The sequence below is a fragment of the Mastacembelus armatus genome, chromosome 9 (assembly GCF_900324485.2).
Source record: "Mastacembelus armatus chromosome 9, fMasArm1.2, whole genome shotgun sequence".
Lineage (NCBI taxonomy): Eukaryota > Metazoa > Chordata > Actinopteri > Synbranchiformes > Mastacembelidae > Mastacembelus > Mastacembelus armatus.
This window is the reverse complement of record NC_046641.1, coordinates 15,885,551-15,902,078: the sequence shown is the minus strand read 5'-3', so window position 1 is coordinate 15,902,078 and position 16,528 is coordinate 15,885,551. Positions and strand designations below refer to the sequence as shown.

The window sequence follows — 16,528 nt, the reverse complement described above, 5'->3', positions numbered from 1 at the left end:
TGCAGTTGGCCCTGGAGGACCCGGTGCACAGCGTCTCTCTTCAGCAGTTTGTCTATGAGAAGCTGAAGGCGCAGCAGGCCATGATGGGGGACCAAGGCTTTGGGGTTTTAATGGAGACTGTGGACACAGAGCTGGTCAGGCAGCTCCAAGAGTTCCTCCAAGGTTTCTGAATCACATCTACAGTCCCTCATTACTTTACACAAACATCTTACACTATTGCTACTCTCTTCCCTATTTTTTGAAAAGGCTAACAATCTGCCTGACCTGTGGGTTCCTAATCTGGATTTTCCCAACCTTTACCCATGCTATGCCTTATCTATATTCAGACCTAGCCTTGTCAACTGTCCTCAGCTTATAGTTATTGTCCCTCTCTCTTATCTGGATTACTTTACATTGTTTTTTGTAATCAAGATGGGGTTTATGTAGATGCTTAAAAATGTCAAAGTACCTCCACTTAAAGACATCACCCCACTAGAGCTTCCACTTCCAGTTCCTGTAGTTTCTTCTCTTTTCGGTGGGTATACCTAGGAATGGGTAGAAAATGAAGGGATGTTATAAAAGTTAGGGAGGTTAAACAATACAAATATATACATAGCAAAAATCATCTGCAGGTGCCAGAGCAAGTGTCTCGGACTATTTTCTATTGAAAAACAGATTGTAGCAGAAACATGGATAAACTGAACCTTGAAGGACCTAAAGCAGTGTTTACAGAATCTATTCTTAAAAGAAAAAGGAAAAAAAAAACAAAATGTAATTTTGTATGTATGTAAAGTATGGATGATATTCTGCATGACAATATTTTACGTTTTAGTTTGTTTTTACATTGTGTTAATTTCTCTTCCATTTAAAAAGAAAAAAGGATTTTGTCATAAGCAGAGGTCAAATTGAAGTAACTACTGAAGTTTTTTTTGTTTTTGTTTTTTTGTTGTTTTTTTTTTATTTGGGTTAAACATCTTTTTTTTTTCTTCACTGTAAATGGGTGATTTTTAAATGGTCAATTTGTAGGAGTGCTGAACCACATTTATATGTATATCCATACTGCTGCTAATTGATGGTGTGTCAGAGCACTTTAATAACCAAAAACTGTTTCAGATATTTTCATCATTTCCTCCATGGTATATCTTCACACACTATTGTACTTAAACAGAGGTAGAAGGCCTTGGAGCAGTGCAGCAGGATTGTGCAACTTGGACTGACGCTGCATTGAGACCCTTGTCTTGAGTTGTTGCCATTTATGTCACAATGCTATCTTGTACAACATAAGGACTGACTGCAGTCATACCATTGGGTTGTGTCTTGGGTTGTTTTTTCCTTTAATGAATTCTGACCTATATGGTTGTTAAAAAGTCACACTGTGAATTGCTGTGACTTTTTTATGAGTAAAAATACATCACTCTTTGAGAAAATTGCGTGTAGCTTTTCTGCTGCCCTGCCATTTTTTTCTGATTTGACTTTATAGTGGTAGAGATGAAAATTTGATATATTTGATTTTACAGAAGAAACAGATCTTCTTGTAGGTTTTATCTAAACAATTGATTATTTGGAAGTTAAGCAAACTTGTGTTATGAAGAATAGCAATTAATTGATGCATATTGGCACTTAAGTTCTTTAATAGTTGAATGATTTGGCATGCAGACCTGCTTCAAGCAGAACCTGAAAACTGGTATAAAAATAAATATTTACTGATTTGAAATGCGTAAAAAACAATTCAGGATTTACTTTGTGTCTAAAGTGAAAAATCTAAAACATGAGCCTACATACTGCCGTTACAATCTATTCTTCTGAAACTCATGTATTAACATGTTTTCTTTGCTCTCCTAGGATGGAGACAAACCTGACGTTAGCTCCTCTGACACTGTGATAGAGTTCAGTAGCAGTCAGAATTACAGCCTTATGCTTTAAGCCTTACCTATCCTTGAAATTCAGAAGACCTTTCTTACTATTATGTTCATTTCTTAACTAATAGAAGATTTCTGTACTCATATTCTGTTAATGATGACAAGTTTTGAACACAACACACAGTAGAGGGATATTTGGGGGTTATAACTCTGGTTATGTTTTAATGGGAAATAATCCTTATTGCTTTTTCCAAAGCCTTCAATAAAATGCAGTAATCAGGCCAATATTAGTTTGTGAATTTCCATTACTGATTTTACTGATGCATGGAACTTAAAACAAATATCCTGTTGAGTCCTTGATATTGTTTTAATAGTATATTATCTGTTGTCCAGTTCTTCTGAGTGTGTTTCTTTCCAGCACATCAGACCATCACGGCGCTGATGGAAACAATAAAAACTGACTGATGAGCTTACTTGGATCCTGCACCACTGAAGACCTAACTGTTGAAAAGCTGTGGAAACAGGGCAGAGGAGCCTATCAGTGCATCGAAAGAGGAATATAATGGTAAACATAATTTGCATAGACATACAAACTATGAGCAGTTGGGGACTGACATCCAGTGCAAGAGGAAAATTGTTGTTGAGATAATAGGGAGATAACCATACAGGAGTAATTGAACTTATTGGAAAAATAGCATGGGAGTAACCAGAGAAAGAGAGGGAATTTAATTGAATGGGAATGGGGAAACAAACTAAAGTCTACAGCAATGCTAGTGCCTGTATAGGCTGTACTTAGCATGGTGCTTTGAGCCAAATGGCAACATTAGCATTGATAACATGCTAATTAATGTTTAGTAGGTATAATATACAGCTGAGGCTGATGGGAATTTTAATAGTTTTGCATGTGATTGTTTTTAAAACAAAGTACAAGGCTAAATAAAATGAGCTTTTTCAGGATCTTTATTGAATTTCCTTACTTAAAGTAAAGGTGTGCATTCATTGTGGTGTCTGTTAAAAAGGCAGTGTTGCTTATGCAATACACTGTATTGTGCTTAGGAGGCTTCTGTTGATACTGCAGTGGTCAGCAAATGTTGCAGTAATGAACAAGTGTAAAACTTTTAATGGTTACAGATGTGTTGTAGCTGTTACACCAACAGTGCTTCTCAGTAACTAGAGGCCCTACAAAGCAACATAAATTCTGTATATTTCTTTTACAGACCGACAACCTCTCCCATTAGTTTTCCCACACATTTTCTTTTTCATGCCGAAGCACAAGAAAGCAAAGGTACCGTTGGCCAGCACTGACCCATTTGTCTTAAATGGTCAAGAATAAATGTACTTTGGGCAACTGGCCACTTGAGTAGCATACAGAGTTCAAAGAGAGGAATAAAGATTCTACAATTCCTTTTCTGCCTTTCTCCCCAGCACTATTAATCTAAGGGACTAGGTTATTCATCGTTCTTCTCCCGCTCTCTTTCAACCTCACTTCTATTACACCCACTACCAGTGTAGTCCTTTACTGACTGTTTATAGAACAACAGTGAAACAAGCCTGTTATAATTTCCCACAGCCCAAGGTGATCTATTATCTGTTTTTCTTCAACCAACATGGATATGATTATAAAACGGAAAGCATAAGCCAGAATAAAACAGTTCAGTTAGTTGCTGATTAATTTTCTGTTTATCAAATAATGAATCATTTCAGCTCCACCTGAATGTAACATACACATTTAAATGAAAAGTAGCTTTACGTACGTACTGTTTATTATGTAACCAGGGCAAGTGACTTGTACCCAAAATACCAGTGATAAAATTGCAGACTGAACTGCAGTCCATTCTCCGTGCTTATGTTTTATGAAACTGATGTGCATTTCCGTTCAGAAATGCCTGTCATCTTTCATTCTGATTTCTACGGCAATGCCTGCTTCTACAACCACTGTTTCACAAATAGCTTTGGCTAAATTCATCAAGCTGTGAATCCTAAGAGGCAATTTTATTGTGTGCCTGATTTAGTAAAATTTAATAACAAAAGTAAACCAAATGCTTTTTTGGTCAGGATCTACCTATGTAAAAACTCACTTTAATGATACTTCCTGCTGTTCCCTCACGGTGCTTTGACAGCTACCTGTCAGTCTGATTGTGTGTGGGTTTTTGTGTCAGGAAAGTATCAGTGACAGTGTGTGGGTGAGTTCCTATTTGTGTCTGTGTATTGATTCTGATTAGAAGTGGCGGTTCTTGTCTGCCTGTGGAAGCCTGTAATCAAAACCTTTGGGTCCAAGCATGCATGATCATTTCATGGCCATACCACATGCCTTTTCAAGTGGGTGTAGGAGTATTCAAGCTTGAATGCCCCAGTGTGCACCTGCGTGCATGTATATGCATAACATATTACTTATGTTTAGAACTCCAGGGAATTCTACTGATTGAGTTTCAGGATAAATGAGACAGTTGCATGGAAGCAACGAACAATGGCTTTTAATCTAAGGGTTAACCCATTCTCACTATTTAAATAGCACTGGCACCATGTGGAGTGTTATAACATTAACAAGGTCAGGCGTTGTCCTCATTAAATTGACCTTGATGAAATCTGTTGATTAATCATTTAGTTGGCAAAATATTTTGGTAACTAATAATTGTCACCTCCAGTTTCTCAGTTGTAAAATTTTGCTGCATTTCTTTGGGTGGTTGGGTGTAAAAAGCAAGTCATTTGATGATGTCAGATTGAGCAAAATTGTAATAGGCGTTTTTCTTATTGTGTAATAATAAAAATAATCGATAGGGTAGCCCGTCATTGATGCAGCCACAGCTTTAAAATTTAAACCCATGAGTTTCTTTGGAAAGTTTTTGAAAATCATTCAAATGCCTAACAGAATCAGTAAATACTGTCCTATCTCTTTCATAGATAACATCATTACAAGTGAAGGAAAATGCTGTCACACAACTTGCCTTTTGTGCTAGTTGACAGCAATATGTCAGCCAAATGCAAATATTTTACTCAAAGTGAAAATACTGGATAATGAGAGAGTATAACTGAAAAATAAAATGTCATATTCTGCAGAGGAACAGACAAGAGTACAAAAAATTGAGACTGTGAATCTACATCTCTTCCCTGAGCATTAACGTATTTGTTATGCTGCAGGCTGTGGTGAGTATAGCCAATACTAATCAGACAGGTGGGCACTAGGTGTTCCTCTGATAATAATGTAGTCTGTTTGTGCCTCTCGTCTCCTGCCTGTTCATATACAGCAGTTGCAGCACAATCAGATCATTGCCACACATTCTCCCTTTTATCACCAGTGTCACTATCTCAGGATATGACTCGACACTTCTTGAGGCGATACCCAGGGCTGGATACCAACCCTCAGTACCTTTTGATTCTCAACCACAGTACATCTGTAGCAAGCATAAAAAACATGATAAATGAATAAATAAAATAGATATCAGAAGAACCTTGGACACGATCAGATAATTCATCTTATTTTGTTATTCTACAGTCAAATATACTCATCTAAATCAGGAAATTGCTCATTTTCTTGAACTGGCTGATTGTGTTTAGACAACATTAATCATTGTTGCATTGTTAAATGTGGCTTGTTTTGTCTAATGAAAATCATGCTCATTCTAAAATAGTGAGAAAGGCATAAGTTGGTATAAATTGTACTTGAAAAGGTTTGCAAAAAATTCTCCACCCTGTTTTCTTATTTAATTATAAGTTGCTCTAAAATATTTCAGGATAATTTTTTTTTTCTTTTTTTTCAAGAACTGTATCATAGAATTTTTTCGAGTCAATGGTAGCATCAGTGATTTATGAATTGACCACTGTATTGATTATCTGTAATGGTACAGGGTGCTGGTTGCCCACAGGCTTATTTCAGCCTGACTGCTTTGAAATGGTTGATATGGTCTTGTGCAGAAACCAATATGTTCTTCCTTTGTTCCACTACACAGTATGCCAAGTCCTTTTTGCTTCAAACTGAATTGCATGTGTACTGTATTGTTTTTGAGTGCCAAAGGAGATATCTGTTCTGATCCCTAAACCTTTTCTGTGTAACTCTGAGCACAATTACGCCCTCCTTTTGTCCTAATATCACAGCTATAATCACCTAATACCACAGCTTTCACTGGACAGTATTACAGTAGGTATTAATGAAGCTGTCAGTCTTCATTACTCATGACCAGCAGTCAAACTATCAACTGACTTTAAAGGTTTGAAAAATGCGTTTTACATGTGGTCGTGACCTGCGTAGTCAAGGAGGTAAATTACTGTAACAAATGTTTTTTTCTTTTCTTTGCATAAAAACCACATGAAAGGTAGATGGTTCACACACCCAAATCAAGAAATTGCCTTTGCTTTAGAACAAACTTGACACATAGCACATGAAAAAACATTTTAAAAATCTAAATTTGTTAAGTTATTTTTGAAACGGTTACATATTTAGAGCAGTCATTTCTGATCTATCTTCTATAATTATTTTAAATGTTATAAATATAGGCTATAAATCTGTTTATATTTATCCAATCCTCATATTGTTCAATATGGAAGCCGAGAAAGGCTGTGTCGGCAATAATTTAACTCAACACCACAGGGTATTTAAACTATTATGTTATCTCAAGATAAGAAAGCTTGTTGTTACATGATATCACAAAAATGTTATCTCGAGATCACGGTATGAAAGAATAATTGCAAGCACGATCTTTTTCAGCTTCCATAGTTAAGGGACAAATCTATGTGACCACCTCTGGTTTTAAACAGCACCCATTCTTTTAGTTATCTTTGCCCACACTTGAGTTATTTGCCTTGTACTGTATCTTGGAGCAGCTCTGTGGAATTATGTTGTCTCAGTATCTTCTGTCCCTTTATATCATCCAGTACTGTGGGCTTCATATCATCATTGGCAGGACCCCTTGTTCTTGTCTCTGTAGCTAGTTCATTATGACTCTGGCTGTATGCTAGCAGTTGTTGTCATGCTGCATAATGACTTGGGGCCAACCAGACACCTCCCTGATGGTGTCATGTGATGGATAAATATTAAACATGGAAGTGCCAAAAAAAAAAATTCATGGTACTGTGTATACTGTACTGAGAAAACAGCTTACCTTCAGTGCCTTTAAAAATAGTGAAATTGACCATTATCATTTTTGCTTTAAAGGGTTAATTTGTTTTTCTTTTCAGGGGGATTTGAGCAGAACAACGCTTGCCTTAGGTAGAAATTAATCTTAAGTTCCTTTCCCCAAGAATCGATGTTTCAGCTTGTCACTGTGATCATATTGTTCCTGAAATAAGAGTGTAAACCAATGAAATTCCAGAGGAGAAATAATCCTAAAGTAAATCTATCCTAATCCCCTGAAATGTCTGGAAAGGAATCATTGATAAGCGGTAGCCATAAAGGAAAGAAGATAAGACCAATATCTAAAGACTGCAACAGCCCCTTATCAGTGGTATTATAAAACTAAAATGTTCTCTTATCTCTTATTCACTGTTTAATGGCACTCAGTGCAAGGTGAATAAAGGCAGCAGAGCAGTCTTGTTTCTGGGAACAATGCATAAGGACACAAAGGCTCTGATTCTGTGAATGTGGGTGTGTTAGCATGTGAATATAATATAAATTCAAGATTGAGTGACTATTATTAAGAAATGAATTAAGAGGAAAGGTACTTGCATTGAGTATAAACAGAAAAATGGGAAAAGAATTACAGACCCTCATATAAATGTAAGAAGATGTTGCCACAGGAGTAATGACCCTGAAAAACAAATTTCCTTTACCACCAATGAATAATTTCACTAATAATCACACACATTAATATACTTTATAGCAGGTTTCATGTTATGTCTAGTCACACAATGATCTAAACATTCAGAGGACTATTTATGCAGTCCTCTGTGTTTAGATATAGACATTGGTAGCAGAATGACATTTCACCAGCAATATTTCATGCAGGTTTGCCCTGGCAGGGAAATTTCCCTCGAGCTTCTGATTATCTATGGGCCTTTGAGGTGAATGCTTAGTGGAACACTATACACAACTTGATAAAATCAAATCTTTGTAATCCAAAAATCCCCATAAAGTTAGATCAATACGTCTCAGACAAAATCTCCACAAAAATTGAATATTATAAAGCCTTGTGAAGATATAATAGAATTATCTGCAGTGCATTCAATCATAGAGGTGTACCTGTTATTTTGTCTACCCTGTGTAGAAAACAGCAGGTCACTGTAGGAATAATCTGCTTTTACTGGTTTCACTGAACTGATGTATCTGGCACAGTTCCAAATTCATCTGAAAGCAGGTTTGTTGTCAAAATATGACCTTACTCTTTATTTCATTGTCCATGTACAGCATGTGTTGAGAGTAATTACCTGAATGACGTCTTCTAAAAGCTGAGATCAAATTGCCATTGGTTAATTTCAGCCCCCAATGGGTTGTGGGTTTTGCTGTAGCACACTGAGCATTGGGAGTTTTTGGTTGACATGGTTTGTGATAAGCGCACTGTCAGCCTCTTGACAGCTTTTTTGAAAGTGTGGTTACAGGTTTGCTGAAGTGCCTGTAACTGGAGTGCTTGATCAGAGAGCGGGGTAAGTGGAGTGTAAAATGACCACATGCTCCCCACGTGTCCCCCCCTCTTCCACCTCTGTCAACTGTCTCTTAGACCCCACATTCGTGCTCAATCTCTGTCTCTCTCTGCTGGTGGCTGATTAATATTGGCTGGCAATGCTGTCATCATTTCCCCTGCTAAGAGATTATAAGGTTGCATATATGAATATTATGCGTTTCTCTACAAAGGCGCATGAATAAAGCCACATCTCAACTCAGGGCCACAATGACACTAATAATACGGTAGAACTTACACAGTATAATTCCTGTGTAATCACTGCAGCTTGAAAATAGGAATGTGTTCACAGTGGTATAACAGCTTATATTCTCATCTGTTTTTTTAATATTAGAAGCAGTAAGGTAACCTTCCCATTTTCTCTTCAGTAAAGTGAACAGCACTCCAAAAACTGTTGGCAGCCTCCAGATCCCACATGTCAGTTGTCAGACTGCCACAACAGGGAGGAATCCTCAACAAGAGATTTATGGGTGCCCTGGAGATCCAGACACCTTGTTGGATTATGTGATTGCCTGTGGTTTTAATTTCACATTATAGGGGATTTCTCAAGTTGAGGAAAGGATTTGATCAGCAGAAGTATTTGCTTATGATATTATAGCTCTGTATGCTGTGTTTGATAATTTCACATAATCAGCATCATTATGCTTGAATGTATTTGCTCAGTCATAATGTCTTTGGAAATGATCATTTCAGCATGAATTCTTTTCACTGTTTCACAGATGACGGTGGATTATTTCTTTGTGCAGGTTTTCACTTTTTGCATTTTGTTCCTGTCAGACATCTGTCAATATTTTGTTTTAGGCTTTGCTTTAGGATTGCACATCAGAAGTAGTAAATAAGGGTCTCAAAAAAGTGTAATGGCTCACAGGCTTTGCTTTGTACTTGTAAAATACACCATGTAACCTCTAAAATCATTCAGATGAAACAGAGTGGCAAAGTCACTGTTTCATTGAAAAACCCAATAATTCATGTCCACCAAAAGTCCATAGTTTATGATATGAGGTCAAACAAAGGCTGTCTTTGGTCATTCTGATAGTTCACATCTTTTTTCTAATTAGAGCTTTTTACCAAAGTATATTGGTAGGCTTCATTTTCATATACTGACCAGCCCAGCTGGTACACAACAGTCCCTTAATCATGAAATTATTAAAAAGAAAAACAAATGTGCCAAGTGTCACTGTCCATTAAAATCATTAGTTTTAAAAATTTCTGTTATTTGTAAAAATATGTTTATCATGAGCCTGAATAAGGAGGTGTGGCAGATTGATGCTGAGGAGTGAAATAGAAACCATATCTAAAATAAAGAATAAAATGGTGAATAAAAACTTCAATTGGGGATGACAGAGTTACAGCGTTGTGCTAACCAAAGCATTGAATCAGATTGTGGTAACACTGTGGATTTGGATTCTTCTTAAGTGCAATGTTGTGGCAAGCTGGGCTCCGTGAGTGATCAATCAATGTGAAAATGAAACCACGCCTATAGACTCGTAAGCAGCGAGAAAACAGAGAAAAGGACATTTTAAAAACTACTCAGCTATTCTTTCCACCCTATTTTCTGCAGGGACTTTCATTCTAAATACATCTATCTATCCATCTTATTTTAAAGTATGATGGATCTCATTTTTATCAAGATAAATTTGACTTAGTATATTGTAATAGTACCAGATGTACCTCATCTGGTTCGACTTGCACCTCTTTTAATCAGCTTTTAAATATGTGTGAGCTTGCCTACCCAGGTAACTGAAGTCCTTTTTCTTCTTCCCACCTTCGTCCTGCACTCATTTACCTCTTTTCATTGTCTTCCTGCCTATCCCTCTGTGTAACTGTCTTTTATTTTGAAGCCTTTTGATAGCAGAAATGTTAATCCTGCGTACAGCTCCTGGCCACCCACCTGCTACAAGAGTGTGCGTGACATGTTTGGAAGATTCCGGCACCACAGCTTCTCGTTGAGCCGTGTGGCAAAAAAAAAAAAAACTAGCACCAAGTGACCTTTGAGCTTTCATCCTAGTCAATTAAAAACCATAAGTTCTCACTCCGATTACATTGTGAAGAGTCTTTCTCCCTGTCCTCATCTGCTACTGACAGGTGGAGAAATTAAAATAGTTTGACAGTGTTCTGCAAAGCGAGGGCAGAAGGCAAAGAAAGTTGTTAGTAGTGCATTGGCAGTCATCTGTGAGGAAGAAGAAAGAGGGGTGAGATAAGAAGCAATCTCAGAAGTGAATGCATTAAAAGTTGAAGTTCTTTGATGAAAGCCGTCAATGAGCTTCAAAATATATAACACTGAACAGCTCTGCCGTTGCACCTCATCATTCGGCTTATCTTAACGGATTCCTAAACAAAAGTAAGGTGACTGGTGGTTAATGGTGTTATTTGGTGCAGCTTTTATGTGCAGCATCTTTCTGAGTGATGAATATTCCTGCTGAGTGATATTTGTATTTTTGGAGTGATGTATGACCCTCCTTTACCATCTTGATCGCTACTGAATGATATTTTGCTTGTTACAAATAAGGTAAACTGCTTTTCATTAAACTGCAGGCACATGGATGCAGACTCGACAATTTAAAGAAGCTCTACTGTGTGTCCATGTGACAGTTAAATAAAACAGCACTAGACATCTAGGCTACCAAACACACACAGCATTCTTCATTCCTCTCTCCTTCCCTGTCGTGCGCTCTTTCTGCTCATGCACACATAATCCCCTGCATCAACATTCTCCTTTTATACACTTGTGCACAGAGGAAGGTTAACAGCAGTTGGGCTTTCTTGGACAACATAGGGTCAAATCAGCTTTAGAGGATTTGAGAAAGAATCGTAAACTAAGCCTTTGAGGGAAACAAAACTTCAGACCACAGACATGCTTAAAGTGCTTAGTGTATTTTTCGTTTGACCACAACTTATACCTTCTTCAAAAATGTGCATGCCCTGTGAATGAGGAGGTAGGAGGGAAGCAGGAAGCTCATTTTAGTCTGCATCCCGTGCTCAGAATACACAAGTTGAACATAGCAATTGCTGCTCTGCATAGTATATAAACATCAAAACTCATAGCTTCAGGCAATTAGGATTTTAATTTTTTTTTTTTTTTTTGCACTCTGGCGTGAAAACCTAGTGATAAATCTGATATTGAACTGGGTCTGTTCTCAGATTGTGGGTGTCAAAGGGAAGTGAATTTTTTTTTTTCATCGTGATTCATAGGGATGAAAAGGAATGTTTTTCATGCTCTATTATTAGATATACCTATGCAGAATTACACACACTGGACACAAATACAATCAAATTTCAAAGTTAGGATTTTGGATATAACAGTGCTCAGATTTGCACAGCATAGACCGCAGCAGGAAGCCCCACAATGATTTGTAGGTGGATGGACTCTCAGAACAAAACATTTGACATTGAGAGCTGTAGACCATAAACAACAAAGCCACTACAGTTGAATGGCTTAGCTGGGTTTAAATCTCCCTCAGTGCTCCAGTGAAGAGCTACAGGGTGCAATGACAAGGCCAACACTTGAATTTTGAACAATATTTTGACTCCATCAGTTTTTACTCGCCAAATATTTCCACAGGCTATGTCATTGGTGGCGCTCTATAATTGTTTGACCAGGAGGACAAGCAAATAGAGCTGACAGCAGAGAGGGAAGCTTCCATTTCATACTCATAATTACTACTGCATGTGGATGTGCTATTGTTGCATCAATAATAATTGTTGTATGTCAGTTTCACATTTTGACCTGCACTGTGGACTACATCACAGACTACTTTTCATCCCACATTTTTTTCTTCTACGGTCAATTATCAGTCTCATTTCTGATGATATTCATTGTACATGTAGTCTGTGCTTTTTCATGTGCATGTATGGAGTAGGTTTGTGTGTGCATCCTTATTTCCTCTTGTCAGATACTCTATAGTGTGTATGTATCGGATGGTATATAGTGTACCAATAAAACATGGCTGGGAAGAGAAATCTCTCACTGAGGGATTTACATTGGCTAATATATTAGTTGGCTTGGGATTTGCTGCTGGTCTCTAGATACATTATTTCTCCCTTGGGGTTTCCCAGTGACAATAATCCCGTGTGTGTGTGTGTGTGTGTGTGTGTGTGTGCGTGTGCGTGTGCGTGTGCGTGTGCGTGTGATTCAGACAAAATTATTAGAATGACAATTTCAGTCTGTCCACAGATACTGTTTGTATTACAGCTAAAGTAAACAGACACTGTTCTCAAATGATGAATATTGTCTGTTTGGCAAAAATGTTCTGTCTCGTGACACGTCCATCTCATAAGACCTCGTTAAGTTCTCTGCATTAATAAAATTTGAGTCACGAGTGTGTGCCTACAGGGAAAGTCATTCCACTCACAGAGTATATAGCTTCCTTTAGAGGAAGTCCATGAGTGCACAGTGGGTTTTAATGTGTTTGAATGACGAAGGAGAGGTTTATGTGTATCCCACTTGATCACTTATGTGAGTATTAGCAGCGTTGTGGCGGGAACCATAGTCTCCACAAAATCTTTAGTCATTTAAAAAAATCTTCTGTGTACACTTTTGCAAGGCTTTTTTAGTTCTTGCATTATAGTGAGGTCCATTTGGTGGGTGACTAGTATTTTCTGCTACTCACAGGTACCATTAGGAATTTCCTCTGACCTTCATCTGTCAAATACTACATCAATTATTGCCAGACCACATTAGTGGCTGCATAGAGAGAACATTTAAAGCTTTTTCACAAGTTTATCACTGCAGGTGAATGTTTCCTCTAAATTATTCTCCTCCTGTGTTTATCAATTTAGTTTAGCAACCTCAGGCAGTTGATTGAATCAGAACAATAAAACTCCCTTTGTGTCCTGTCAGCTCCTACGGTGTGTTTGCGCCTTGAATATGAGCAGCTGGAAAATGCTTCCTATCTGAGTGTGGCTTTGAGGCACTGGTTTACACATTAGTGCACATTATCCCAGTGGGACCAGTATTTTCTTCTCAAAACTCACAATAAATGCTAACGGTCCTGATAGGGTTTTATGCAGGTTAGACTGTTAATAGAGAAATTAAAATGATATTTTAAGACATTTTGAATTGAATTATATTCCTATATAGTATCAGGGTACTATCTATTTGGATGTACTGACACACTACAAACGTTTCAGTTTTTTTGATTTAAGCTTTGAGTACTTTTTTTTTTTTTTTTTTCAAAAGACTGCCTTGTGTGATGAACTTCTCCCTGTTTTTGTGAGAACTTCCTAGCCCACATGGAGTCGGTCTCTCCATACAGTCCTTTACTTCTTAGATAAACAAGGAGCCTGTCACCATATTCATGGCAGGCCTCTCTCCAGTGGGCCAAGCTACAGCTACTGTTGTAAAGGCATAATGCAACATCTGACAGGATCTATACCGTTACATGTGGAACAGTGCAAATTTTCATTTTAAATTAGCAAATCAATATTGATATTGATCAGCTCTCTCGCTGACCGATCCTCCCTTGAGACTGGACCTCGTGCTCTTGTGAAGTGGGGATGGGTGTAACCTTTGGTTACAGTGGGTGCATTTTGCATCATGATGGCAGTGTGCTAATGACTAATGAGATGAGAGGCCTCCAAAGTCCAATCAGTCTGTGTTTATTCCTAGTCTTCATCTGGCCTGAAGAGGCCAGTAGAGGCATCTAATAATCATTACATTCGCTTTGACCGATGGTAATGGTAAGACTCTCCCTGTCATTATAATTGTTAATACATAGCTTGGGCATGAGCCCATCTGGTATCTCCACCCATCTGCACTCCTTCTAGCCTGTGAAAAGGATGGTCTCGTTATTAAAGAAGAATCTTATAATTTTTTAGGCATAAAAGCCTCATTACTCGAGTTTGGTTTACTCAGGACAGAGACTTTCAGCATCTTGTCTCACTGAGGTGATTGAAGCTTCACCATCAGTTTGGATAGATGCAGTGCCAATCCACTGTTTCGTGCCACATTAAAACCACTGTCTGACAAATGGTGGCAGCTGTACATTACATGTCCCATCATGTGCAGACAGCAAATGGTTTCTTTTTATTTAATGGAATTAGACTTGTATGGCTGTGTGCAGCTCATGGAATGATCAAGCGTCATGTTTCTTCCTTCTGTCAGAGCTATTCTAGAAAAAAAGGATACCAGTGATGTTTTTGAATGTGTTCCCTATTGATGGTGAATATGATTATAGTGACAGTTTTTCTTAGTTTACAGACACTTTCCTTAGCAGAGACACATCATAATGGACAGTTTCAATAACTTTTGAGATAAACATACTGACAATGCTCATCTATCTCTTTAGCCCAGGGAACCTGCAGTCATTTATTTTCCGTGATGCATGGTACTTCTCTGAGGCACTGCTCATTCTAATCATGTTTGCATGTGTGCGTGCAACGGATGCTTTCAGATTTGAATTCAGGAACTGGTCTGTCTGAGGCTGTTATGCAAACACACATACAAAAAATCCTTGTCAAGTGTCTTTGAGACTCACTGTCAATCAATAGTGATGAATCGGGTTTCAGCTTTTCTATATGATGTGTGCAGAAGTATAGAGCAGAGCTGCTCTTAAATAAGTGAAAAGCCTAAGTCTTAAAAGGAAAACTAAGAACGTAGGGTGAGGAGGAAATCCTCGCATAGACACGGCATTTAACCGGTTACTCCAGTGTGATTACTTTAACGCAAGCAGAGCCAGAAGGTGTGTTTGTGTTGGTTTCTTCCTGTGTATATGTGTCACAGACACAGGCTCTAAAACTAACATTAACTTTAATGTGCTAACAATACTACTTAAAGTAGGTTTTATGTGCTTGTGGCTCTGGTAATCCCCTGGTTCAAACCAAACCTGCTTGTGCTATGGTGAGTGAAATGGCACAGCTGACGATGTGTTTATGGACATGAGGCTGCATGGTGAAACTAGATTCTGTTTTGGTATAAGTGCAGTTTTGTTTGTGCCTCATCAGACCATGCCTTAAAGTAGGTAAACAGGCATAAATTTTGTACCATCAGAGAGAAAAGATACAGAGGCAGAACTTTATGTATATATACAGTATATATATATATATATATATATATATATACAGTATATATATATATATATATATAACATACATCTTTACTTTTTGATTTGTGTTACCTTAATATCAGTGTGTTTTTTTTTTATTACTAATTTAAAAAAAATGGAATTGCTCTTTCCATTTGTTTACATTTTCATTGCAGTCTATGGAAAATATAACCAAACTAGCATCGGATTGACAGATTTTGTCCAGTAATTCTCTTTTATGAGTTATGTTTTGAGGAATTCTGGTTTTGCTTTTCACTGCACAAAAAACCCCTTAGTCAAGGTTACATCAACACAAAATCAATTCTAAATCTGATCTCAGCTTGTGACAAGGTAGTTCATATTAGTTTAATCAGCAATAAAATTTTGTTGCTCTTTTGGATTTAGCCCTTGATTGTTTTCTTTCTTACCCTTCCAATGGTATTTTCCCCTTTGTGACTTGTCCTGTGTTGTAACTCAAGGATCAGTCCAAGACCCTGAGTTGTTTTGAAATTCTGCACTGCTTTTGGGACAGTCTGTCTGTTTATCACAATTTAACATCTGGCTATCACTGTGCATTGTACTGTATTTCTAAAAGTAATCATAGGTCTTTACCAAAACAAGCCCTGGAGCTTGCTCTAGGTGGTAGGTCCTTTTTGACACCTGTCATTTGCTGACTGTTAAGAACATGTTTCTTTATAAAACCAACTCATTACTGCAAACGCTCAAACATTCAGGCAAAGTCAAAAGAAAGTCAGTCAAAAGAGAAAACAAAAATTAGATCCAAAGGCAGGAGTCATGACCATATTACATTTATACTTGTGTTCCTTCATTGGCCATCTGTGAGGTTGGGTTTTTTTTTTCACATGTAACCTCAATTAAATGTGTGACATAGCAATCTCACCTCTTACCTGCAAACACAGAAAAGTTAAAGTGCTGCATACGGTCAGTGGAATTATATTCCCTCTCATGATGTGGATGACTGTTGGCAAAACTGTCCAGTCAGCAAGTTACATGTTACTTTTTTTTTTTTTCAAGAAAGTGTATTTTATTAGAGAGAAAT

General features: G+C 37.5%; 1 protein-coding gene across 3 annotated transcripts in view; it reads left to right on the top strand.

The window, feature by feature from the left end:
• Nucleotides 1-16,528, top strand: part of ipo11 (importin 11) — a 139,581-nt gene that overhangs the window by 88,996 nt on the left and 34,057 nt on the right. The window contains exons 30-31 of one of the 3 annotated variants that reach the window (XR_003296483.1): nucleotides 6-162; nucleotides 2,257-2,403. Coding sequence is in view for 2 of the 3 variants with exons in the window: in XM_026321366.1 (XP_026177151.1) it covers nucleotides 6-162; nucleotides 2,257-2,303 (204 nt within the window). In the remaining variant the exon portion in view is untranslated. Of the gene's footprint in view, nucleotides 1-5; nucleotides 2,124-2,256; nucleotides 3,248-16,528 lie in introns of those variants that run through there. The other 2 variants (XM_026321366.1, XM_026321367.1) reach the window with 2 other exon arrangements.